General features: G+C 41.0%; 1 protein-coding gene across 2 annotated transcripts in view; it reads right to left on the reverse strand.

The window, feature by feature from the left end:
• The window catches only part of myo7aa (myosin VIIAa), a gene marked incomplete at its 5' end in the record, with an annotated part of 66,738 nt that overhangs the window by 1,825 nt on the left and 39,272 nt on the right, over window positions 1-25,641 (reverse strand). For both annotated transcript variants that reach the window (XM_079271707.1, XM_079271706.1), the window contains 28 exons: window positions 795-980; window positions 1,161-1,270; window positions 1,681-1,768; window positions 2,278-2,391; window positions 2,523-2,628; window positions 3,171-3,326; window positions 3,574-3,756; window positions 4,654-4,800; window positions 5,008-5,132; window positions 6,169-6,359; window positions 7,964-8,133; window positions 8,393-8,519; window positions 8,906-9,023; window positions 9,826-9,993; window positions 11,853-12,080; window positions 13,601-13,774; window positions 14,585-14,704; window positions 14,994-15,120; window positions 15,662-15,789; window positions 15,886-15,975; window positions 17,125-17,301; window positions 17,638-17,844; window positions 18,479-18,688; window positions 19,006-19,113; window positions 21,404-21,622; window positions 21,767-21,851; window positions 22,040-22,134; window positions 24,820-24,912. In XM_079271707.1, coding sequence (XP_079127833.1) covers window positions 795-980; window positions 1,161-1,270; window positions 1,681-1,768; window positions 2,278-2,391; window positions 2,523-2,628; window positions 3,171-3,326; window positions 3,574-3,756; window positions 4,654-4,800; window positions 5,008-5,132; window positions 6,169-6,359; window positions 7,964-8,133; window positions 8,393-8,519; window positions 8,906-9,023; window positions 9,826-9,993; window positions 11,853-12,080; window positions 13,601-13,774; window positions 14,585-14,704; window positions 14,994-15,120; window positions 15,662-15,789; window positions 15,886-15,975; window positions 17,125-17,301; window positions 17,638-17,844; window positions 18,479-18,688; window positions 19,006-19,113; window positions 21,404-21,622; window positions 21,767-21,851; window positions 22,040-22,134; window positions 24,820-24,912 — 4,050 coding nt within the window. The remainder of the gene's footprint in view (window positions 1-794; window positions 981-1,160; window positions 1,271-1,680; window positions 1,769-2,277; window positions 2,392-2,522; window positions 2,629-3,170; window positions 3,327-3,573; window positions 3,757-4,653; window positions 4,801-5,007; window positions 5,133-6,168; window positions 6,360-7,963; window positions 8,134-8,392; window positions 8,520-8,905; window positions 9,024-9,825; window positions 9,994-11,852; window positions 12,081-13,600; window positions 13,775-14,584; window positions 14,705-14,993; window positions 15,121-15,661; window positions 15,790-15,885; window positions 15,976-17,124; window positions 17,302-17,637; window positions 17,845-18,478; window positions 18,689-19,005; window positions 19,114-21,403; window positions 21,623-21,766; window positions 21,852-22,039; window positions 22,135-24,819; window positions 24,913-25,641) is intronic.

The raw sequence follows: 25,641 nt of genomic DNA on the forward strand, positions 1-25,641 counted from the left end.
TGTGACTTGAGTCTATAGTGTCGACCTGAGCAGAGCACCGAGTCACTCCCTCTCTCTGTGTGTGTTGTAATCTCAGCTTCTCTGTGCTTTGTTTACATGACCGGTCCGGAGGCGCGTGCATGTTACAGATGTGAGCCCCCACTGGCTAGCTAACGGACGCCGCTCTGCACGGCTCTCACACGGCGGTTACAGCTGATAGCGGCAATGTGAAGCGTCACTACGAGACAAAGCAAACGTACCCACTCACATCTGAAATGAAGGCACAGAAAATAAACCTAAGAGCCCAATATGATCAGAGTCCTAAGACATTAATTCACTGTCCAATGATGATATTAATGGAGAGGAATAGAGCTGAAACAAGTGGTTTAAGAACCACAGATCACCCTGCACACATTCTTCTCTTATTAGAAGAAGAGGAGAATATAATATCGTGGCTATTTTGGGTGACATCACTTCACACCTGAATGAACTGAATTTAAAGCTGCAGGACAATTCAGTGAAAATCATTTTTCTAAAATGTACTCATTTACTTGAAATGATTTATTAATTTTTAGAATATTTTATTATTTATAATTAATCCAGGACAATAAATATTGTTTAAATTTTATATTATTATTCATTAATATTATTCAATTCAACTTTCTGATTTGATTTGAGTTGTTGACTACAAACAGATGTCAATACAACTGTTGGCTTCTTCAATGTGTATATATATATATATAAATATAGGTAAGTAGATATTCAATATCAGTATGGCTACAAAATATTTTGTCAATGGAGTTTTGCAGGTTTACCCTTTTCCAGTCATCTGGTGACATCTGACGAATGAGGTCCTGGGGAACCAGCTCCCGAAGCATCTTGGGAATTGTAGGAAAGTGGGATTTGTCATCCTCAAACTTGACACGGTAGATGAGCGCTGCAAGTTGGAAAACCTCTTCCCGTGAACACTTATGGTAGCCGCGCAAGTACTTAGGTAGCTCCTAATTAAAAGACGAGAATGAGGGGGAAGAAGTGTTGTCATTATTTGTACAGAGGGACAGTTCTAGTACAAATCAAATATCGCAGAATAACAATTTAAACAACAAAAAAAAACTTTGGATGACACAATGTCAGGTGGAACAAAAATGTACTTAAGTATTTTCACGTAACTTACAACCGACCTGGTAGTAGTGAAAGATAGAGTCGGCGAAGGAGTCCTTCCCTGGAACTGTGTTGGTCCACAACTTCTTCATGAAGAACACCTGATAGGTCAGAGAGGGAACGATTCCCACTAGGGTGGGAAGAGGGTGACGTATAAGTGTGATCAACTTTAAATCCCTGAGTTGTGTCAGTTTCATATGTTTTTAATTGCAGGTGTGTCCAGCCTCCTTCATAAAAGTCAAGATGTTTTGAAACCCTGCAGTTGGTGATTGTACTTCCTGCATGTTGAGCAAACCTGAATAAACAAGAAGAGCTTCTGACTGGACCAGTGAGTGAAGTCGAATGCTCACATTTAAATATGAAATGTGTCTCCAAGTGTCCTGAGGGGACTCCCGCTACCCAAACGTGCTTCACCAGTGAGTAGTCAAGTTCATACTCATGTGTCCTATTTTCGAGTAACTACCACCAAGTGCCTGTTAAGATAGCCGGAGGAGGTTTTTCTTCAGAGCATGCGAGGACACGTATGATTAATGCACCAACCCTCTTTAGCTGGTCGAGACTTCTTGATCCAGTCCGTCAAATGTCGGACAAAGTCAAAGAAGAAATCTCCCTCTGGCACACTGATCACCTGCACACACACACACACACACACACACACACACACACACACACACACACACACACACACACACACACACACACACACACACACACACACACACACACACACACACACACACACACACACACTGTCAGAGCGTGCACATAATAAACAAGCACAGATGCATGTAATCATCGATAACATATGTTTTGCATCATCAGCTATCTCAGCAAATATGAAACAAAAACACACAACACGTGCTCAATAATAAATAATAATACCATAAGTAGATAGAACAGAAGGAAACACATCAAACTGGCTTCATTAAATATCTAATATGTTCCCACGGTAACACAGGAACATTCTCATTGTCTCCTCCTGGTGCGTCTGAAGTGACTCTGACCTCTCGTTTCGTAGTAAACCACTCCAGCAAAGTGCTGGATGCCAATATTTCTACTTTGACAACAACTTATCGAGCCTAATGAAACAATGATGTTATGTAGATCGTTTCTGAGCAACACTCCTTGACCTCTGACCTTGTCTGAGATCTTAACGAAGAGGCTGAGGCCTTCAGGGGATTTCAGCAGCAGTCTAGTCGAGATGTTCTGGCAGAAATCCTTTGCTTTGGTGCTGGACTCCACTTCAAACGCCTGTATGTTTTGAGAGCACAAGCATGCTCAATTTGTCAATTTTCTTGTTGATAAGAGGAAATATATACACCTGTGTGATAGTGTGTGTGTGTGTGTGTGTGTGTGTGTGTGTGTGTGTGTGTGTGTCTGACCTCGTCTGTATCGTCGGGGAAGTAGACTTTGTGGAAGATCTGGGTTGTCTTGTGTTGGATCGCCCCCACTTCCACCAGATGAGGGGGGTACTTCCTGGATCCATTACTGTTACCATGACAACAATAAAACAAAAAAAAAATTCAGGAGCCGGGGATGAACTGCTAATCTTCCGATTAGTGGTGTGTGTGTGTGTGTGGTTGGTGTGTTTTAATAACTTTCTGAAGTTATAAATATTCATCAGTCACATTGCTATTGTTACCATTACTGCTTTTGTTGTCATTGTTATTCCACTATAACCTCTGCTGTTGTTACTAGTAGTCGTGATTTCTGTCATGTGCTTTGAATGTGTTGTAACTCTGTTTTGTTGTTCATTCTGTACACATCTGTCACACTTCTGTCCATCCTGATAGAGGGTCCTCCTCTGTCGCTCTCCCTCAGGGTTCTTGCTCTTTCCTCCCCGGTAAAGGTTGTTTTTGGGGGAGTTTTTCCTGTTCTGATGTGAGGGTCTCGGTACAGAGGATGTCATATGTGTACAGATTGTAAAGCCCTCTGAGGCAAATTTGTGATTTTGGGCTATACTAAATCAATTGAATTGAATTGAAATTCAGCAATAATCAGTTGGAAGAAATGAAAGGCTGTCGTTGTACCGGAGAGCCTTGTGCAGCCTCTGCATGCAGTCTCCAGAGAGGGGGTGGTGTTTCTTGGACTGGAGGAAGCGCTGGATGTGAGGCAGCAGCACGTTACTGGGAGGAAACAGACCAGTACACAACCACAGCAGCTCCCAGCCTTTCTCCTCACTGTACCTGCAGCAGCAGAACAAAGACGCTCATGTTCAGAGTCTGCTGAGGAATGTCCACTGGTTCTTCCTGCTCAATACTGCAGACACAGTGATGATGAGAACCTTCAGTGTTTGGTTAGAACTCAGAAGTAGATTCAGGAAAATCTGGTGTGACTTCACTGAAACGTTTTTATGTAAGTGTGAACCTCACAATTATTATCATCCTTCATACTGTGCACTGATAACACTGATAACGGCGTCGGTTTACACACTTGACGTGGTTGTCGGTGAGCTGCTTGATGATCTGACAGTAGATCTCGTCTTTCAGAGGTTCGGCCTTCAGCGCTCCTTCAAAGATCTGGTCCGTCAACTCGTTGACGGAGCGCGTCCGCTTGGACGGGTAGTCGCCCATGTACTTCATCACAGGTGGGACAAACGTCAAGGAATAAAACAACCTGATTGGCTCGAATACAAATGAGAGAATGGGCATGAATGTGTGGATGTGAGACAGAAAGCTTGAATTGAACCAATATTCATCAAGCTTAGGAGTCCAGCATGGAAAGAAAATCTGTGGCAATAAATATAAATAAATTCAGGTTCAGATTTGTTTTGGCTGAATATCACGAGGTTAACGTCAGGGTTAAAGGTCGCAACAGACGGACTCGAGCTGACATAGAATCAAGACGAGGAAACATTTGGATCTTTAATACTCTGTGCGGGTTTCATTCACTTCACTAAAAGCATGTTACACACACTGGACTACACACTTAAGAATTTCTGTGGTCATGAAAACATAAGAATGGGGCGAATGTGCTGTTGTGGTAACTGACACAGTAAACTAAACCTACAGCAGTTATTCCTTTTGAGATTATAGATCAACAATAAGTTGTGAGGTCAACTTGTGCTTCTATTGGTTTCTTTATTATTTTCAGCTTCTTATGTTGCTGCTTTATATCACAGTGATCCGTTGTTTTTTCTTTCTGTTTAAGCAAAAGATTAAGATTAAGATAAAGTAAATGATAACTCAGCATTATCAAATAATCTAACCAGTCTCTTGTACGAAAGCATATTTTAAAATAATGTTCTTTGCAATGAGTGAATATGCTGCTCTGGATCTGTGCTTGTTGCATTTGCTGTTCGTCACAAACCTCTTTCACCTTGAAAGCTCACAGTGAAACCGGTCAACACAGAGTTAACTGAGTGCATTTGGAAACCAGCTTTGTTCGGGTCAGGATTAGAGCAGTTTTGGTTGACAATTTAGTGAAGCCTGACGCCACACAGGAGCCTGAGTAAGACCATCAGTCTTACACAGCGTCACGTCAGCTGTTTTTCAAAAGATATCTATGAAGGACATGCAGGCGTCCTGAGCCAGTTCCTCGTGGTTGACCACCTTCTTCAGCAGCGGCTGCTTCAGCGGCTCTCTGGTGCAGCTCCACATCTTGTCCTTCCCACGATTCTTAGTGACCATCACTCTGCTCAGGGTGTGTTTGGGAGGAGGCCTGGAAGAAGCAGGCGACATGTTGACATGTTCACAAATGGACCTGCGATGCTGATAACTTCTGAGCTGTCTGATTTCAACTTTCCAGATCGACGATCTCACTTAATTGCGTGCTATTGTTAAAATCATTCATTCCGTGAGTCAATTGATGTTATTACTGTGAATGAATGTGTGTGTGTGCGTGTGTGTGTGGTGTGTGTGTGTGTACCTGAAGTAGTCGTAGGAGAACTCCTCCAGCGTGTAGGGTTTCATCCTGTCGTCGCTCTCCGGCAGGACGATCTGCGAAACACGAACTGACTCCTGTCGCTGGTCCGGCGTCATGGTAACCAGCGCCTGATTGGTTGGATCACATCAGATTACATTCATTTGACATTGAGCGTTTTATCATAAAAGGACTTCCAGCAGGTTTGTTCAAACAAAAGGAAGAGATGTTTGAATCAGTTCAGATTCAAACTGTTCCAGCAACGTGTTAGCAAGTTTTGAATGTTAACATCCCAGTGTGCAAAACGCAGGAAACCAAAATGAGATTGGAGCCGGAGAAAGAGGCACGACACTCTTTAAAATAGATATTTTATTACATTATAAAACAACATTTTGGGCCCCCATTGGCTCTTAATCTCTCTTTGTTCTTTGTCCGATGCACAGAAGGAAATGTAAGTCAAATTCCCTTCTGCTAATATAAGAAAATGTAAGTCTCGTTTTGTATTGAAGTCAAATTCTAATGGTCAACTTCCTTTCAAGTGACTGTGATGTGTTATTTTAAAGTCTACAGTGTGCTGGGTAATTAAATAGAAAAGTACTCGATACTCCCTAAAAATACAGAAGTAATGTTGTGAGAGAAGAATATAACAAGAGCATCGCAGGTTTAAACAGCTTACTTTGATTCATGTCTTGAATGTAAATATAATTACAAACTTGCTTATTCAGCTTTCTGCTGCTGTGTGTACAATGTCAGCTGACACACATGTTTGTTGCTGTTGTCTGTCATGGACGTAAACTAACATCGAATCTCCACATTGTTCATTTTGATCCTTTACTGATGTGTTTCTTTGGATTCAGGTGTTTTCTGTTTTTTCTTCTTTTTTTATAGATCTATAAGATAATAGAAAAGAAACTTCACTTGTAATCAGATATTTTGTTCTGAAACTTTTGGTTGAAGTTATTACTAAACCTAAAAACAACTTTTGGATTAAAAATTCTGAAATGAAATTCCATCTTCCTGCAGAATGAGCTGAGCCCGTAACATGAAACAGCTTCTCACCATTAAGTAAGGAGAAGAGGAGGAAGTCAGTGCTGTAAAGACGAATCTCCTTCTCACAACCAAGTTCACGTCATGAACGCTCTTAGATGCGGTGTCTTCTTCTCTCACCATTATTTCTTGCTGAGGTCGGGTCACGGAGGGCAGGACATAGACGCAGTCGGCTGGGAAATCTCCTCTCTGATTGGTCCGTTCATTGACACCGTGAGCCCAGCCAGAGTTGAGCACCTGCTCACCGGTGTCCTGGTCCAACAGGATCAGGTCTCCCTTCATGAAGCTCAGGAACGTGGACTCCTCTCCAGCTGTGGACAGAGAAACAGAGTAGGAGGTGAGATGACCAACTGGCATTTCTTCTGTTACTACTAATATTTTATTGACAGGATATTACTGAAAAGGTGTTTGATGTAAATCTCTCTGACGTATAATGTACTCAAAGTACAATAGTGCTGCACATTGTTTCAGATGAACTATCTTCATGTGAACATTGTATTCTGGGTTTGTGCATTCAGGGCAAAACTACCAACATGTTGCCGTAGTCCAAAGAGGATCACTCCACACAAGGCAAACCAGCACGATCTTAGACTGTGGATTAGATGCAATCATACATTTATGTATCTATATTGATTAGTTGATCGAAAGTTAAATTAAATCTACAACAATTTCGATCAATAATTGATTGATTTTCAAAGTTATTTTTCAGGCAAAAATGCCAAACATTACCTAGTTTTAGCTTTTTAAAAGTGTGTTTGTTGTCTAACTTTGTCACATGTGATACTAAACTGAATATTTCTGTGTATTGGACTGTACTTTATATTCTCATTCCATATGCACAAAAATATTCTTTTAATTGTCACAATTACAGACATTTTAGGACATTTTTTTAACCTGAATTTAAAAATGCTGAAACTTGTTGTCATTGTCTTAAGTAGATTTCATATATGTCACAGGTAGATGTTCAGTTAGTACCTACAGAGTAATGCAGTGAACGTTCACAGTATTACATATATATATATATATATATATATATATATATATATATATATATATATATATATATATATATATACATATATATATATATATATATATATATATACATATATACATATATATATATATATATATACATATATACATATATACATATATACATATATATATATATATATATATACATATATATGTATATATATATATATATATATATATATATATATATATACATATATATACGTATATATGTATATATATATATATATATATATATATATACATATATATACGTATATATGTATATATATATATATATATATATACATATATACGTATATATATATACATATATACGTATATATATATATATATATATATACATATATACATATATATATATATATATATATATATACATATATACATATATATATACATATATATATATATATACATATATATATATATATATACATATATATATATATACATATATATATATATATATATATATGTATATATATATATATACATATATACGTATATATGTATATATATAAATATATATATATATATATATATACATATATACATATATATATATATATATATGTTTGTATATATACATATATATATATATATACATATATACATATATACATATATATATACATATATATATATATATATATATATATATATATATGTTTGTATATATACATATATATATATATATATATATACATATATACATATATATATATATATATATATATACATATATACATATATATGTATATATGTATATATATATATATATACATATATATACGTATATACGTATATACGTATATATATATATATATATATATGTTTGTATATATACGTATATCCTTCACTGTTCAGGACTTACTGGGGTTGGGGTTGTCCTGCAGCGCGACCACAAACGTCGACCTGTTCCTCAGGCCTTCCAGGAAGCTCACCACCAGGTCCCGGATGTCCTCCGCGTTGTTGGAGGTGAAGGTGTACTCGTCTCCTTTGATGGTTGCCAAAGTGAAGCTCTGACTCTGTAACTTTCCTCCCCTGGAAGCAAAACAAGTCCTCCGAATCAAACGACAAAATAAACTGATTTATTTAGACACTTCAAAGAAAATCAATGTCCTCATAGGGAATTAAAAAGTGAAATTACAACTGTTGTTGTTGGAAGAGAGAAACCGGAGCTAGTTTGAAAACAGTAAATGGACTTGTACTGGTATAGCTTGAACTTGGAAGAGATAAAAGGAAGTGGATGAAGATGGAAGGAAAGGACCGTTGAGTGACTACAGCTCCCAGCATGCCTCACCTGCTGCTGGAAACTGCAGTGATTTCTGGGAAGGAGAGCTCCAGGAGGACCTGCTCCTGCTCGTCTACAAAATAAACCCCGGTCCAGTTGACGGCCACGATCAGGTCGTTTTTAGGCAGACTGGGACCTGAGAGATGCAGAGAGGAGAGGATGAAGGTTTCACACCTGAAGGATACAACAGGACAATGTCCGTGACATTATGTTCACATATTCTGCATTATATGGGTCCCATAGTTTTTAATAACCGTCAATATTTAACTCATTTCTCAGGAAGGCTCCGAGAAGGGACTGTATTGTAATACAATGGTCATTTTATTAACTTTATTGTTAATATTTTATTAGATTTGGACTTCATGCTGCAGTTCTAGCTTATCCATATTTCCACAGGTAGTTTTCCTCATCTGCAGGATCTTTTTCTCTTAATTTCTTTGTTTTTCTTGCCTTCACGTAACCAAGGTTGGCGGACTCAACTGAAACTAAATCAATCAACTAAAAGAGGTCGTAGATTCTCACCCGAGAACTTGAAGACTTCGTAGAAACGAGAGAAAAGCAGAGGCCACTTGTGTCGAGCGAAGTCCACCACCTCCTCCTTCACCTTCTGAGGGTCAAATCTCTTCTGGGCATAGATTCCCTGAGCAGCCCGAGAGAGAGAGAGAGATGTTTTAATATGTTCACGTGTGAAATGAGACATGAATAACATTGAGGTGTTTTGGGAGCGGATGGTGTTACACACAGTAAATGGTTTTCTTTTTTCTAATTATTGCCCTCCAATATCAATGCAAACAAACCAAGCAGAACATCCCCTGCAGACTTAAAGCCCATAAAAAACTGTTCACAAGAATATTAAAATACTTGGATTTGACTGAAGCTCAAGCAGTTAGATCATCTGAATGTCAAATGTTTGCATTATGCAAAGAAAGATATGTACTTGAGAATGTTTGTAGGAAAAATATACAAAAATCATTTATCTAATTAATCTACATAATTAATCACCAGGCAACTTCCTATGTGCAAAAGTGCAGATTAATATATTTTTAAACATATTCTCAAGTATCCATGAACACAAATGTATTTCCTTTCAAATACAGCCAAACTGCTAGCTCTTCTGTGTAGTTGAGCAGGTAGAATGTTTACCATGTTCACCATCTTAGTTTAGTGTGTTCGCATGCTTAAAAAAGTCAACATTTCACTGAAAACCCAAATGTCAAGCAGCTGATGGTGCTCAAGGACATGATAAGGGATCACAAAAGGAAAAAGGATTCTTCCTCTGAGGACTATGAAAGTCTGAACATTTCATGTCAATCCATTTAATAATTTGAGTCTAAATCATAGAGGTGGACTGGCATCCCTCGAGGCCTGGCTGAAACCTGCAGGTTCCTTCTCCTTTAATTCGCTGGGAGGACGTTGACAGACTTTGTCCCGGTGACGAGCACCTTTTTGTGTGCAGCCATGATGAAATGAGCCCATTTCTCCACCGTCCTGGAGCTGCTGATCTCTCTATCGGGGATGTAGGAGGGGATGAGGCTCAGCAGGCGCTCCAGAAGGATCTCCGAACCGTAGTCGACATAATACTGCTGAGAGGCCAGTTCTGCCAGGTCCTCCTGGGGACACAGAGACAGATACCGGTAGGTTTGTTTGGAGGATTATTTTTAGATGTGAGGCAACTGAGAAACACATGAATATGAACTTTGTTTTGTCTTGATCAGTTCTCTGATCAGTCTTCTTACTTGTTTTTACTATTATTAGTACAGAAAAACCACAATTCACTGTAGAATGACAGTACTTTTGCTGATATATATTGTGTTGTATATATAAGTTGTGTATATTTGTTCTATGAGATATGTTGTTTTATGATATATCCAAGGTGACTTTTTTAGCATCTGTTATCATAAATGATAATAAAAAAGACTTATAGTCCAAAGAGATGAAGTAAACGACTCACTTAAATATATGTTTGCAAAGGGACTTCTACTACTCCCTAGCTTAAGTTCTCACAAACTATTTAAAGGAATATTTCAACATTTTGGGAAATAATCATATTTGTTTTGAGTTAGACGACCACTCTCATACCTGTGCACTACGGACAGAGCCCAGCTAGCTTATTCCCCGTTTCTAGTCTTTGTGCTAAACTAAGCTAACTGGCTGCTAGCTCCAGCTCTTAAAACTTGCATTATCTCTACTGACCAGCAGGGGGCGACTCCTCTGGTTGTATAGAAGTCTATGAGAAAATGACTCTACTTCTCTCTTGATTTATTCCCTCAGTAAACATTGTAAACATGAGTTTATGTCTCAATCTCTAGTTTCAAGTCTTCTTCAATACAGCATGATGTTCATTTAGTACATTATGGTCCATTTAGAGTCAAACAGACCATAAAGCAGAGTATGCTTTAGGGCGGGGCAACATTGTGATTGACAGGTTGCTGCTGCTACCAGAGACGTATCTACTAGGGGTGGGGGAAAAAATCGATACAGCATAGTATCGCGATATTTTGCGTGGCGATATTCTACCGATACACGGACGGCAAGTATCGATCTTTTATTCCATAAATTATAAAAAATAAAAATAAAAATAAAAAAAGATTACTAGAAAAATCAAATCAATTGCTTTTTCAGTCCACTAGATGGTGCAGAGTTGTTTTCTGGTGAGGTCAGGAAAGGTCTCGGGTCAGCGTGATTGGTAGGAAGTTGGTCAAAACAAAGAGACATCTGGCCTCACAACGGGGTTAAATCTGCCAACAGTAGCCGGCTCATGGGGAGAGTGCAGCGCATAACTGTCTCTCTGCCCTCGACGGCCACGCATCACAAGTTATACTGAGTTACATAACTCTAATATCCTACTTATACAAGTTATAGTTCATATGCTGAGTCCACACGTTTGCATTCAGTTAAGTTGGACTATGTAGTGATACAAACAGTTCAGTTTGTCAGTTCATGCAACATTTATGACATTGTTGGTCAGTCTGTCTGCTTGACAATCCTATTCTGCTGCAATAAAAATGATTGAAGTGAGATGAACAGACTGAAAACTTTATCTTATTCGATAAAACATGTTCAGTTTTCCTTTGGGGACATCATTTGAAAAAAGTAATAAATCGCAATATAGGCTTATGTTATCGCAATACTCAGAATATCGCAGTATCGTGATAATATCGTATTGCGGGACCTCAGGTGATTCCCACCCCTCGTATCTACGTCACTCCTCTGCATTCTAAATATGGTCACTTCTGTTCATTGGTTGCGAAAAAAAAGCCGACATGAGAACGGTCGTAGTTTAAGATGGTGACGGCGAAATCGCCAAACTCGTTCACTTCTTATTCTCTATGCTCCAGCTTCATACTTGGCATGCAGGCATGACAGTGGTATGAGTCTCTTAATCAAACTCTCAGCAAGAAAGCAAATTTATTTTATATCCACAAAATGTCAATTCTTTAAAGTAAATAAGGAGACATAAAAAACGCACCCTGTCACAGCGGTACTCTCCGAACTTGACGCCCCTGACGGTTTGTTGGTAGATGAGGTTGGTGGCGACCTGGTCCTCGGTGGGGGAGTGCCAGGGCGTGAAGATCTCCTTCCTGAAGAACAGCCTCCAGGGGGCGTTCCTCTCCTGGGCTCCCTGCTCCTTGGCGTACTGCTCGCACTGCGACACGGCGTCCATCACGTGGTCGTTCCCACTGCCCAAAGACGAGACCTGCAGGAGCAAAAGCATTCGTTCCTGCTACTACACACAATCATTTTGATGATTATTATTATTTTCTAATGTGATTTAGTTTCACCAGTACAAAATCGAATCGTATTTTTAACATAATAATCTCTGAACTTGTAATCTATATTCATTCATTACCATCATTATCGAAATGTATAAGAATCATTAATAAACTGTAATTGTAAAGGACCAGTTTCAGTTTACAATTTGAAAGTGAATACATTTTGGGAAGGTGAGCACATTGAGACACATAAAGAATACTTGGCTTTGAATAATAGTTTAGCAGTCTTTCCACAAAGACTTCCATTAAACCCAGTGCAACTCAAAATAAATGAGATACTCCAAGCGCCACTATAATATATACTGTTACCACTTTTGAAGGTTTTTTAGAGATTTGTTTGGATTATATATATTTTTTAAGTTATATTTATAACTTCTTAACAAAATAAATATATAAAACTGATGTTATATCGATTGTTTTAAGCTTCACTGCAGTCACGTGTAATATGAAATGCTTTGTGTGATGTATAAATCAGGGGACTAGCGCTAATGGCAACGGAGGCCGGTAGCGATTATTAACTTTGCTACATTTTTGTCTTCATTTGTTGTCTTTTTGTTTTTATTACTGGAGCACGTATGGCAGAAACTGCACTACAGGAATGCTCTGTTGTTTTTGTTTTCTCATGTTTTTGTTGTGTGGCATAAATGGACTACGTCAAAACTGCATTTTGTTGTGTAACACTGAGTTTAGGGGAATAACAGTAAATGATGCTTGAATCCTTGAATCCTTGAGTTCTCATTTGCACACATCATTATCTTCTCTCTCAAAACAACATGAGCTACAGACACCAAAGGCCACAAAATGATCATGTGATCTCTGACATCTATGATATGTGTTACTTGGTGTCATCAGACAACTCACAGAGCTTCTCTCTCAAAACAACATGAGCTACAAGAGAGAAGTAACTTATTCACTCCCCAGCCCTAACGCTTGCATTTTATTCATCTTGACCTTCTAGTTTTACATTTTTAGTAGGAGAAATTACGTTTTTGGTGTTGGTGCAAAATGTTTATTCTTAAAGCTTTTATTGGATTTTGTTATGCCAAATAAACATGGAACTGAGATGGTTTGAGTGTTTTATTTAAGGGCAATCTTCTTCCACAGTTTATGAAAATGTAAATATTTTTCATCAAAAAGCGTTGAACTTCGATGTCTCCTGCTTCACTGCGAAGCCAATCTGGCGAATGTGTGCTCGAGGTTTCAACATCATGTCACACTGGAGTAAAGTGCATATTTAACCTGGATTGACTGCAAACTAGTTGTGATGTCACAAAACATCTGGTACGTCCAGCTGCTCAACTCAGATTTAAGGTAAGCAAAGAGAAACTTTCCACTCCCAGCAGATGACTGTTGGGGGCTTTAATGGTTAAGGGCTCCTCAGTGCCAATGATGGTCCTCACATGTATGTGTATGCGTGTGTGTGTGTGTGTGTGTGTGTGCCCACCTTGTCAAACAGTGCGATGTAGAGCGAGAAGCCGAAGCGGTCCTGCAGGTTGATCTTGTCGGACAGGGCGTTGCAGAGCTCCTTGGCCGTGGTGGCGGAGTCCGTCAGCAGTGTTTTGGTGGTACCGTCCATGAACGTCACCGGCAGCATGATGGGCTTCTTCGACTTGGTGGCCTGGAGAGAGATCGCAGAACTTAAGCTGAGTTGTTTCCAAATGAAAAACCTGTTGCTTTGAAATCACTTCACATCCTCGCTGTCGACTCAGTGACCTCCTGAGACTCTGCTACCAGCAGAGCACTGCGTTCTGCTCACGCCGTCACATTAACAGTCCCTTTGTGCCGGTCTAAGTCATCTTCTTTTGTTTTTTACCACATTTCCCTCTGTCTCCCACAATATTGTGTTTATTTATTGCTCAGACTGTCATGCACATTGCTCTTTGACTACAGTTTTTGCAATTTTCCCCCTACTTTCAAATTTTCCACTGCTTTAAATGAAATAATTCTTTATTTCTTTCACTGCCATGTACCTCTTATTCTTTTACTTTATACTATACTTCATGTCAAAGGAAACACATTACGAAACAGTCTTTTTGATTTTCTGTACTTACACTATAGCATGAGTTTAGTCCCATTGTTAAAAACCATAAAGCCAAATTGTGTTTAAGATGTGTGTGTGTGTGTGTGTGTGTGTGTGTGAGAGATTTCAAGTTTATTACCATTGATTGTAAAGCTGTAAACTGTATATATCTTCAAAATATAAACAGGATTAGAATTATTTAACATTGAAGGGTGTGGATATCCAAGAACACTGTGATGATTTATAACACTGACGCATTCAGAGAAAAAAGCCTTTTAAACAAAGGAACATTCAATCAAATTGAAAAAACATTCCCATGAAAAACATTCCCATGAAAAACATTCCCATGATATTTTTTCTGACACCGATCCCATCTGTGTGTGTGTGTGTGTGTGTGTGTGTGTGTACCTGCAGCTCCAGCCAGGAGGGAGGCTGTGTCCTCGTCCCGTTGACAAACGTTCGTCTCAGTCTCTCCTCACAGTACGGAGCGTAACCCGGCGGCCCGCTGTTGATGAAGTTCCTCAGGTACTGTAGGTAGAAATGCAGAACAACAAGCGAGTAAATCCCTGAGGTAGCATCCAGAGGGCAATATTAGAAAAATAATAAGTAATGATAATTGACAGATAATCGATCGGGTTGTACGCAAATTTAAAGGTATTAGCTTTCTCACAGAAAGACAAAAGCCTCTTATGAGGCTCCCTCAATGAGGATCCATTCAGAAAACAAACTGTGGAAATATGTGAACTTTAAGACGTCTTCCTACAAAATATTTCAATTGAATAGATAATAAAAATCCATAACTTTTGAATATCCTGACCTTGACAAACTTGTCTGAAGGGGCGAAGCAGCCGACACACAGAGAGATGAGGATCCAGCCACGAGCGTGAGAACTCTTGGACGGGTTCTGACTCAGCTGCTTGCTGATCTGACAGTAGATCTCGTCCCTAACACACACACACACACACACACACACACACACACACACACACACACACACACACACACACACACACACACACACACACACACACACACACACACACACACACACACACACACACAAGTATAAGCCAATGACAAACTGACAAGTTCAGACATAGAAGTTGGAAAGTGATTATAAAGCCACAACATGTCTCCTGAGCTCTCTCTTAAGTTTAAGAGAAAGTTTAAATGTCTGATTAAGAAGCTTTCAAATGCATAGAAATGTGAATTGTCTGTTCTTCTTTGCTGCTGCTATAATGTAGGAGACTCTTTTTGTTTGACAATGACAGCAAAGATATTATCTTGTTGGTTTCATAGATGCACACATTATATTCAGGCTACACAACATTCTCTGATTTATTGATGCATGTAATGACTTCATGCCAGTGATATCCATGTTATTCTATGAAAACCACAGCCTCATGATGACGTAAGTGTGTGTGTGTGTGTGTGTGTGTGTGTGTGTGTGTGAGTGTGTGTGTGTGTGTGTGTGTGTGTGTGTACCTCAGTCCTGGTCTCAGGATCCCGTTGCCGATGATGAAGTGAAGTTTCTCCAGGTTGGATGTTGGCCGGTCCTCCAGCATGCTGTTGCCGTGGAGACCGTGCTCGCCATCGTTGAGGCGCTTGGTGACCTGAAACGCATCGGACTGTGACTTTTCTACTTCTGCAACATGCCGCCGAGAGATGAATCCACCAGAAAGGTAGTTTTCATAATCTCTGTCTCTCACCTCCTCGGTGATCTTGGATTTCTTCTTCAGGGTGAGGGACACCAGTTTGTGCCGGACGCTGTTCTTCTTGTGGCTGTCAGTGTGAGGCGTCTGAGGGCAGAACAAGACCACTGACCAGAGATGCTCACATGATACGTAACAATGGGACTCTCCGTCTGGAGTCCAGAACCCCAACAGAGATACAGTCAATGATCCGGACGTTTGCCGTGAGAAAAACTTGGCTTTTATTTGACTTGACTCATTTGACAAGCAACTGGACAAGAGGATTGAATTAAAATGAATTTAAAGATCTGCCGTTCTCCGGAACGACTTTCTTGCAGGTTGTTTTGTTTTGGCGGGATGTTTCTCCTGTTTGTTTTCTCATGGATGGCTTTTCTTTTACATCCTGAAGCATCAAATGAAGAGAAGAAGTTAGTTTGAGCGAGTGAAGAAATAAAGAGGGAACGGTTTGATGTGAAGTACAACGCTACAAAGAGACGCCTTCCTAAAGCGAACTGGTGACTCCTTCATCTGTTTGGACCAGTTCTGACATGAAGCCCTTTGTGTGTGTTCTTGAGTCAGAACAAATAATCATAAAATAATTACAAAGAAAAAATTTTAACTCCCTGAGATCAGCTAGCAGTCTTCTTCACACATCGCTCCGTTTCTTGATGCATCACGGCCACAACCTGTCGATCTCTGTGAAACTATGTGGAAGCGCTGGTGAAAATGAACCTTTTCAAGTTGGATGAATCTAGTGGATTAAATGTTTAGTCTCCAAAATCAATATCACAGCTCACATTCAAAGTGTTAGCGTGCGGAGTATGTAAGAGAAATAACTAAAAGGTCCATACTTCCTAAGATCCATTCCAAGTCTTTAGAGAATATTTAAACATATTTGAGCAGTTAATCAATGAAAAACATTATATTTTGATCAGAGAAACTGCATTTGTTTTTAGATATCTCCAGTTAGAAAACAATCTTTACACTCTTAAAAGTTATGGAAACAGTTGATAAATGACCTGCACCCTCACCCAAAAAAACAATGAACTGACCAATGTAAAGTTTTAAGTTATTTAAAAGCATATATACGATTTTAAACATGGACCAGATGAAAGCATACTGTGGCTGTACATCACATGTCCCTCTACTTAGGGAGGTAGGAAACATGGCTGATGAGCTCCCAGCAGCACATCAAAGAGCAGCTCCAGTTTTAAACTTGAACTGTATAAATCCCCTCCCATCCCACCTCCCCCTTACCTCGCCCTCCCCCTGCAGCGCCTGCAGCTCTCTCTTGTACGTCTTCTTCCCCAGCGTCTCGTAGATTTTGGTCATGACGGGGATCTTCTCGCTCCCGTCGCTGATGGCCGTGTGGTACTTAGGCTCCGGCAGATCTCCCATGAACCTCAGCACTGTGATCCACACCGCCAGAGCAGCCTGGGCCCGGGACACGGAGGATACATTTTTATTCATTCAAGTTTGCCAGATGAAATCGTATCTCGAGTTGAGGAAATTCTCCTAATTCTTCAGCAAAATAAACTATTTAAAAAGCCTTTCGGATCAACTGAAAGAAAAGCATCATCACAAAGCTGAAAAAATGGTTAATTTTAATGTTTTGTTTGTTTGTTTGGCTGCAATTTCAGAGCTGGGGACAGGTTTAAAAAAATGACTTGTCAGCCAGACACAAGCCTATTTCAGACAGACAGCAAATATCTGCACAGCTGTATGAAACTGGTTAGTCTGCCGTGGGGTCAGGGGTCAAAGGTGACCTACCAGCTGGTCTCCCTCGTCGTCGTGGAACAGCAGAGGCTGTTTGAGAGGCCGTCGGGCGTAGGTGTGCGTGGTGGTGCCCTGGAAGTAGGTGGCGGCGTACTTGGCAAACTTGTACTCCGATAGATCCTCCTCTTCGTCGTCCTCAGGCAGAGGAAGAGCCTCGTCCAGATCCTCCTCCTCCAGCTCCCGATGGGTCCGCTCCAGGTCCTGCAGAGGAGACAGGAGCTTCAGGTGAGACTCTCCAGACTGAAACGTTGACGTTTGTCTTCTCTTAAGTGATGAGAGAATTCTCTGACCTCTCAGACAAATGTCAAAATAATGTAATTAACCTGTTAACGCAATACGGTTAGTAATTCAATTTCATTTTCCCCTCAACTATTTGGGGTACATTCTCCCACTTTCAAATAAACTAGAATTATTTTTTATGTATACATACGGCTGAATAAATGTCAACTCTGTCACTTGTTGTACTCAAACCCAACACTGTCCAAATATTGTAACGCAAAAGTAACTGCAAGACTTTTTGTTGTTAATTGATTATTTGTTATCTATTTAACAAGTTTAAATATCTGACTGAAAAAGGGAATTTCTAAACTGCACAAGGGAAAAAAATGAGTCATCACAATTCATTTGTATGACCAAAACAAATCTGAGGGGTATTTAAATAATTTAAAGAGGTAATGGGATTATTTCTAAAGGACCTAGAATAAACTTAGAATAAATCCATAGAATATCAATAATTGTAAGATTCCCTTTTCAACTCTTTTATACATATATGTATATAATCGCGCTGACAATATAATTTGCGCCAACGAACAACGGAAACCTTTTGTTGACTCACCTCAAAGCCGGCAGGAGCCTGTCCTTCCTGGCCCGGGAAAGAGGTTGTCGTCCCCAGGAAGCCGAACATTTTGTCCACCATGTCGGAGTCGTTGACGGGTTCCAAACGGGCCTTCTCCATCTGCTCCACCATCTCCTTCTTCCTCCGGGCCTCCTCCTTCTCCTTCTTCTCACGCTCGGCGTCCTCTTTGGCCAGATGGGCCAGACGCTCCTGGTAAAACCACAGTATGATAATAAGGATAATATCTGTAAACAAAACAGGCATCTGTACTCTATTTTACACGTTGGGCCACTTGGTTTCCTCTGCTGGAACGATTCACAGCTCAAAGCAGGAAACACAAGCATGTGACAAATTAAAATACAGAAATGTTGTCATGTGTTAAACATACTGATTAAGACAGGTGGGTGTATGCTACAAAGAATGTCAAGATATCCCAAACTAGAATGATGCATCCTAATCCATTTAAAGAAGATACATAAACGGATGTTTTGAAAATGTCTTCGATGTCTTCTTCGTTGAACTCCCACCTGGTGTTTGCGCTCAGCCTCGGCCTTCGCTCGCTTCGCTGACATCTGATTCCTCAGTTTGGTCTCTTCAGCCAGACGCATCTTCTCCGCCTCCAGCCTCCTGCGGTACTGGGGGGGGGAGGAGTCCACTGTCAGAGAAGATCGACTAGATACCAAAACAACACGGGCTCAACCCCAGTGGGCTGCTTTAACATCGCAGTTAAAAATCTGATTTAAACTGTGTTCAAGTCAACAGCACTGAGAGTGTAGAGGTGGTGGGGACAACTGAAGGGGCGGGGATAACATTAACTTAAGGGATTGAATTAAGCAATTAAGTGAAACAATAATAATAAAAGCTAGCATTCAAAGTTCCCCCGTCCTCATCAGCTCATCAGGTGGGAGAGAGAGAGAGGTCGAGCGAGCTCGAGGGTGAATGAGGAGAGGGAGCTGCGTTGCCACGAACAAAGCAGTGAATCAGAAGAATAACAAGTTGTTTTATTTTACGTTTCACAGAGGTTTCGTTTCTAAGGCCTAGTCCACACTACTCCAGTTTTACTCCATCTTTGCTACGTTTACATTGAGCAGCCACACTATGCCGGAGTTTTGGAGCACCCTAAACGGAGGAACCTGAAAACTCCGCCGAGGTTGGAGGTATTTGAAAACTCCGGGGTTTTGGTTGAGTGTAGACGTCGGATACGGATGTCTGTTAGCAAAAATGAGCCCACACCCGTGCTCGCTACTGGATTGGTTATTACCAGCCATGACGTCTCCGTCCCTGATTCGTCACACTCACTATCACGACTCACTATCACGACAACAAAGCAAGCCTTGCTTGCTTTGTTGTCTGTACTAGCAGCTATTGTGGAGTTAAATGTGTCATTTTACAATGCTGCTATTGCCTACATGCGGAGGAGGCGAGCTGTTCTTCGAGCGATGAGCGACAATTCCCGAGTCCAGAGACGCTATCAGCCGTACATGGAGCGCCGGTTTTGTGCACGCTGTATTACCTGTTGCGTACGAGCAGCTGTTGTGCAGTAAAAAGTCTGCATTGATGTGGAGGAAGCAGCTGTTATTCTAGCGATTAGCGAGCTGTGTGACCATCGGCGATCAGCCCCCACCGAGCGGCTGTCTGAAGCTACAGTTAGCGATAAATGCTATTCAGCGCTACGAGTGACAAAGAGAGGAAACGAGTGAGAGACGAGTGAGAGACGAGTGAGAGACGAGTGATCGACGCTGATTTGTTTTACTTCTTCTGTTTGGTAGCCTTGAGAGACCTTAGTCTGTAAGTATTTCTTTATGAAGCATGAAAAGATTTACAAAGATATATTATATTCGCTAATGCTAATCGCGGTTAGCATTTCCCCATTGGCGGTAATGTTAAAATGAGCTTAGAAGCTAGCGAGTCGGAGCTGTTGCATGATGTTGTGCCCTAAAAGATGGCGCAAATGCCCTAAAGAATTGATAGAGGGCGAAGATGATGCCCCTGTTTTTTCTGCTGGGTGACCCAGCTTATCCCCTGATGCCGTATCTCATGAAGGAATACCCCAATGGAGCTAACGTTACATTCATCAGCCCCCACGACAACAACACAGAGGAAGCGAGTGATCGACGTGTGTTGACCACATTTATGGACCATAATCGAGTAAACGTTTACGTGTAAGTGTTGATTTTAAAGTAAAGTTGATGTGTGTGTGTGTGTGAGAGAGAGAGAGAGAGAGAGAGAGAGAGAGACCCGCAGTGCTGTAACTACGTCTGAAAAATAAAACTTTCCACGAACTGTGTCTGTTTGAGTTTATAGAGGAAGATTTTAGAGGAAGATCTTAAGTATCAAATACAACCTTTCATTATTAAAGACTACTTTATTACTCTGTCGTATTTTTTTTAACTAAGCAAGCAATCCGCTTCCTGTTTACACCGTCACGCGCATGCCCAGTGTACGTTAATGGTCACGTGCTGTCCGCCTTCGAAGGCTGCCGTGTGGATGCAGATCAACTTGAGAATAATGCTGAAACTCCCGTGTGGACGGAGATCGTTTCTATTTGACAACTCTGCATCCATCTAGACACGGAGTAGTATGGACATGGTCTCAAACACAAATAAACACACTCACACCTCGGCACAACCCTGCAGGAAGGTGCCGGGTTTTGAATGAATGCAGACGAAACGCAGGCTACATCCTGCTGGCCCGTGTGCCCTCTCTCTGCACACAGCAGAGGAGAGAGAGGAACAACACGTGCACTGAAGCTCTCCTAGCTTTATTCAAGAGTGTGTCCTTTCAATCTGAGAGCACGACTTATTGATTCCGCTTGAGATTTAAAAATCCTGTCCCCGCACTCAGATAGCGCTTGCTTTCACTTGGATTTCTGCACAAACTGCATGCTTGACCCAAATCCACTACTGTGCATGTGTGTGCTTTTACCTCTCCCTTCAGCCTCTTGTACAGCCGGCGAGCGATCATGCCTCTGGTGTAGGCCTGGACGGTGATGACGGCCCACAGTCGGTGTCTGAACGCCCGGCGCACCAAGAAGCCCCGACAGCGGCCCTGGAGGCCCGTGATTCGCTGACGCGCTACGTTGTACGACGCACACAGCTTCCTGGAGCGGACCAGAGCCTGGAGGCGAGAGAAGCCCGCTCGCATCTGAAGGGGGGGGCACAGGAACAAAAACAAAGAAGAAGAAGAAGAAAGATTTGTTTTTCAACCTTTTCTGATAATAATGAATTACTCGAGCTGAGCTGCATCATAGATCACAATCATGCTGAATTGATGTGTGTGAGTCCTCACAGCTCCATAGTTCTTCCGACACTGGTACCCTCTCCACGTCTTCTGGATCCACACAGCCGACTTCCTCATCTTCAGGAAGTTCGATCTGATGACAGGAAATGAAAAATCAGATACCACTTTTGTTTGAATCCTTACATGACAAAATATTTCATCACCAAAAAAACTAAAAACTGCATTCATCAAAATCTGATCGGGGGTTTTAAAGAGACGCAAGACCGCCTCAAATTACAGTTTCATCCAAAAAGTTCACCAGACTGGATTTGTAAGGCCTACCTATCCTTGAACCCTCGGACCACCTTCTGGATGAGGACGACCTTGTCTGTGATGGCCTTGTCTCTCTCGATCTCCAGCAGCATGTCGTGGTGATCCTACACAGCCGGAGACAGAACTCGTATGTAACAAACACAAAATGTTCATCAGTTTTGAGAGTCTAATGACTAAAAATCACATTGCATCCACAGAAAGTCAAAGTTTTTTAACCCTGTTTGCAGAAACAAAAGGTTCAAAAGGTTCAAACTTTGGATATTTTAGCGAGACAATAAGCGTAAACAAACAACCCAGCAAAAGCAAAGATTATCACTGAATATCCACAACTATTCTCAAAAATACTGCGCTTCTGTTTCACAATTTAATCAGACAAATTGATAAAAAATGACCAACAGCTGCCGAATTATAGAACTAGATAATTAGCTAACGTCATTCCATAGAGGGATAAAAAAAAAGAATCAAAACAACAATGGAGGTCACCACAGTCATAAGACTTCAGCCTCTAGGAACCATAAATGTCTGCACATCATAGTAATCCATCCAATAGTTGCTGAGATATTTCAGTCTAGTATTGCCCCCCCACCCAACCCCAGAGTAACTCCACTAACAATAGTTAAATATATCCGCCTTCCCAAATTGTTGAAAGTCAGGAAAAGCATTCTGAAGTCAGGACACATTAAACCAAACACTGTAGTTACAGCACTTTCCCCCCAACATGCTTTGATCTGACAGCTTCCCAGTTTGCTAACACGACACCTAACAGACCATAAACCTCTCCTGTCCATCCGTCCTGTGGGAGGAAGTGTGGGTACTGCCCTGCCTTCAACCCCCCTGCACTTTCTACTTCCTGTTCTGCTTCCTGTCCAGCCGAGCCGTAAGGCCTGATAGAGATTAGCCTTGAATCCGGAGGAGCCGAGACATTTGTGTGAAAATAGACCTGAATAATCAACTTCAAACACAAGGCAGGGGCGTGATACAGAAAAGTCTCCTCCAACCTCCTCTAACTCGGGAGCCGTAGATTCACCCGGTTCATTAATGGGACTTTTTGTTTCACACACTGTTTTACCAGTTTTTTAAAAATGTTATCTGTTGTTATCTACATAACAGTTTGCCTTTAAAACAACGCTGTGTCTTTACAGTCTAGTCCAGTCTTGACAGACCTTTCCGATGTGGAACTGAAGCCATTAAATGCATCTATTCTATGCTCTCTCCAAAGCCGCCACACTCCATTGACAAAGACAGTAATTTTACATTACAGAACACAGGAGTTGCTGGTCTTTCCCGCAATCTCAATTGATTAGTTAGTTCGTGCTACTGTGGGACTTTGTTGAACACTGTTCCAAAACTCAACGTATTTGGTGTGTAAACACGTCATCGCTCGATCAGAATCACACACTGTGAAAACAAACTGAGCCTGAATCATCGTCAGCTGATATTTTCATTCAACCTCTGGGGAAAGAAGTGACAGTGTCACCGAGGCAACCGGCTAACGGATGTGCCTTACCAGTGACCTCTGGACAACATCTGTCCTCACTGGGCGGGAAACCAAAACACACACACATTCACACATATGCAATAATAATACTCATATCAAGTTTAAACACACACAGAAACATATACACACCTGATGGGAACTTAAATACCTTTGGTTATTTTCTCACCATCTCTTGTGACACACACACACACACACACACAGCAGGAAGCAGAAACACACACACTTTCCCATCAGCAGGCATGTGAACTGGATCACAACAGAGCCTCACCACTGGGATGAACTGGTTTATTCCCAGTAAGCTGCAGCTGAACAGTTCAAACAAAGTCTTTCTCTGTATAATGTGTTGAACGCTTAGAGAAACAACTTCATTAGCTAGAAAACTGCACTCAGAAGAGCAGGTCGGTGATGCACTCAGCTGTATTATCACTAGTGGCCCCTACCGGCCTGGGGCCTGTTAGGAGCAGGGAGTCAATGGCAGTATAAAACTGCTGATCCTTGAGCATGCAGCCATAACTGGTCACCCAAAATATGATGCAGTTTATATTGCAACAGAATGCGAGATCAGCCATGGACAGACGCAGAGGTGCACGCTCACTCACAGTCACGGAAGCACGGACTCGAAGACTCACGCGGTCACACACACAAACCGAAGGCATAACCTGCTCTACCCAGGCCGACGCCTGGCTGAGATAATAATGTGAAACGCTCAGCAGCCACTTCATAGCTACACCTGTTGATTAATGCAGATAGCCAATCATGTGGCAGCAACCCAATGCATAAAAGCACCCAAAGGTTCACCTCTTGTTGGCTAAGAACAAGATAACGCGGCTATACGGCTGGAACAGGCTAACCAGAAGTGGACAGTAGACAATGGAAAAACATTAGCTGGTACGCTATACGCGACAACTGCTGCCCCATGCAGATGTTAGGGCCAGAGACTGCTGATGCTGCTGGTCGTATAAATGTTGTGGGGGATATTTTCTTGGTACACATTGTTGGAATTGAACGGATTTGACAGTTGGCAAGACATCTTATTTTAGAATTTGGCCGCACAAAATGCTTCTGATATTGATGATTGATACCAGCAGTCATGACAGCAAAGAGCTCCTTGTTGGAAGGATTTACTCAAACCACACCAATATAGTGAAGTCTCTTTTTTTTAATTCAAGGTCAGCTGTGGATTTTCTTGTACTCTATTTTCCTCCAGGCTGCCCCCACACATCATGCTGTTTCATCTTATCGTTCATCGGATCTCCGAATTGAGCGGAGCCGCCTTTTGCTGCAGTCGTACCTTGAGGAAGATCTTGGTCTTTCCCATCTTCCAGTCATCGTCTCTGCCGAGCACCGCCTCAGCGATCCTCTGGCAGGTTCCCCTCAGGTCCTCCTGGTGGACGAGAGACACGACAACAGGTTGACATGTTGGAACTGTGAGTGTGCTCCCTGAGACGTTGAGCTGACTGCTCAGAGTTAGCACGCTAACATGCTCACAATGATAAGGTTGAATAATAAGTATTAGTTTTCTCATGAAAAGACCAACACTAACAATGAATGTGTATTAAAGCCTGAAATATCGTCTCCCTACCTTCCATAGAGCTCTATTAAAATACATCAGTGAGTCACACTGTTGCACTGGGTGACTTCATTACCATGACCATGTTAACTAAAAATGTACAAAGTACAGCTGAGGCTGATGGGATTTTCAGGAATTTGTTCTTAGACCAAAAACTAGCTGACATTTTTTCAACATTATTTATCTCGAAAGGAAGATTAATGTCTAAAAAATTGGCTTTTCTCCATTTAACGTATTTATTAATTCAATACTTTGGGTTTTGTAACTTTTCCAAAAAATCTGTGTGTCCTAATAGGCAAATATTATTCATTAAAATGAATTAAGTTTAGTCAGAGAAAGTATTTAAAAATTCTAAAACTTGAACTGAATCATAAATCTAATCTGACAAATACTAATTCTAAACTGTTAATTAAGTAAAACACACACACACACACGCACACACCCTCCAAAGCAGCAAAGTGAGGCAGGAAACATGTCTGGGTCCAAAGAAAACAGACTGTTGGGATTGTGGGAAAAAAACTGCATGGTGACCAAACACAGTGT

Source organism: Melanostigma gelatinosum (genome assembly GCF_949748355.1).
Source record: "Melanostigma gelatinosum genome assembly, chromosome: 7".
Taxonomy (NCBI): domain Eukaryota; kingdom Metazoa; phylum Chordata; class Actinopteri; order Perciformes; family Zoarcidae; genus Melanostigma; species Melanostigma gelatinosum.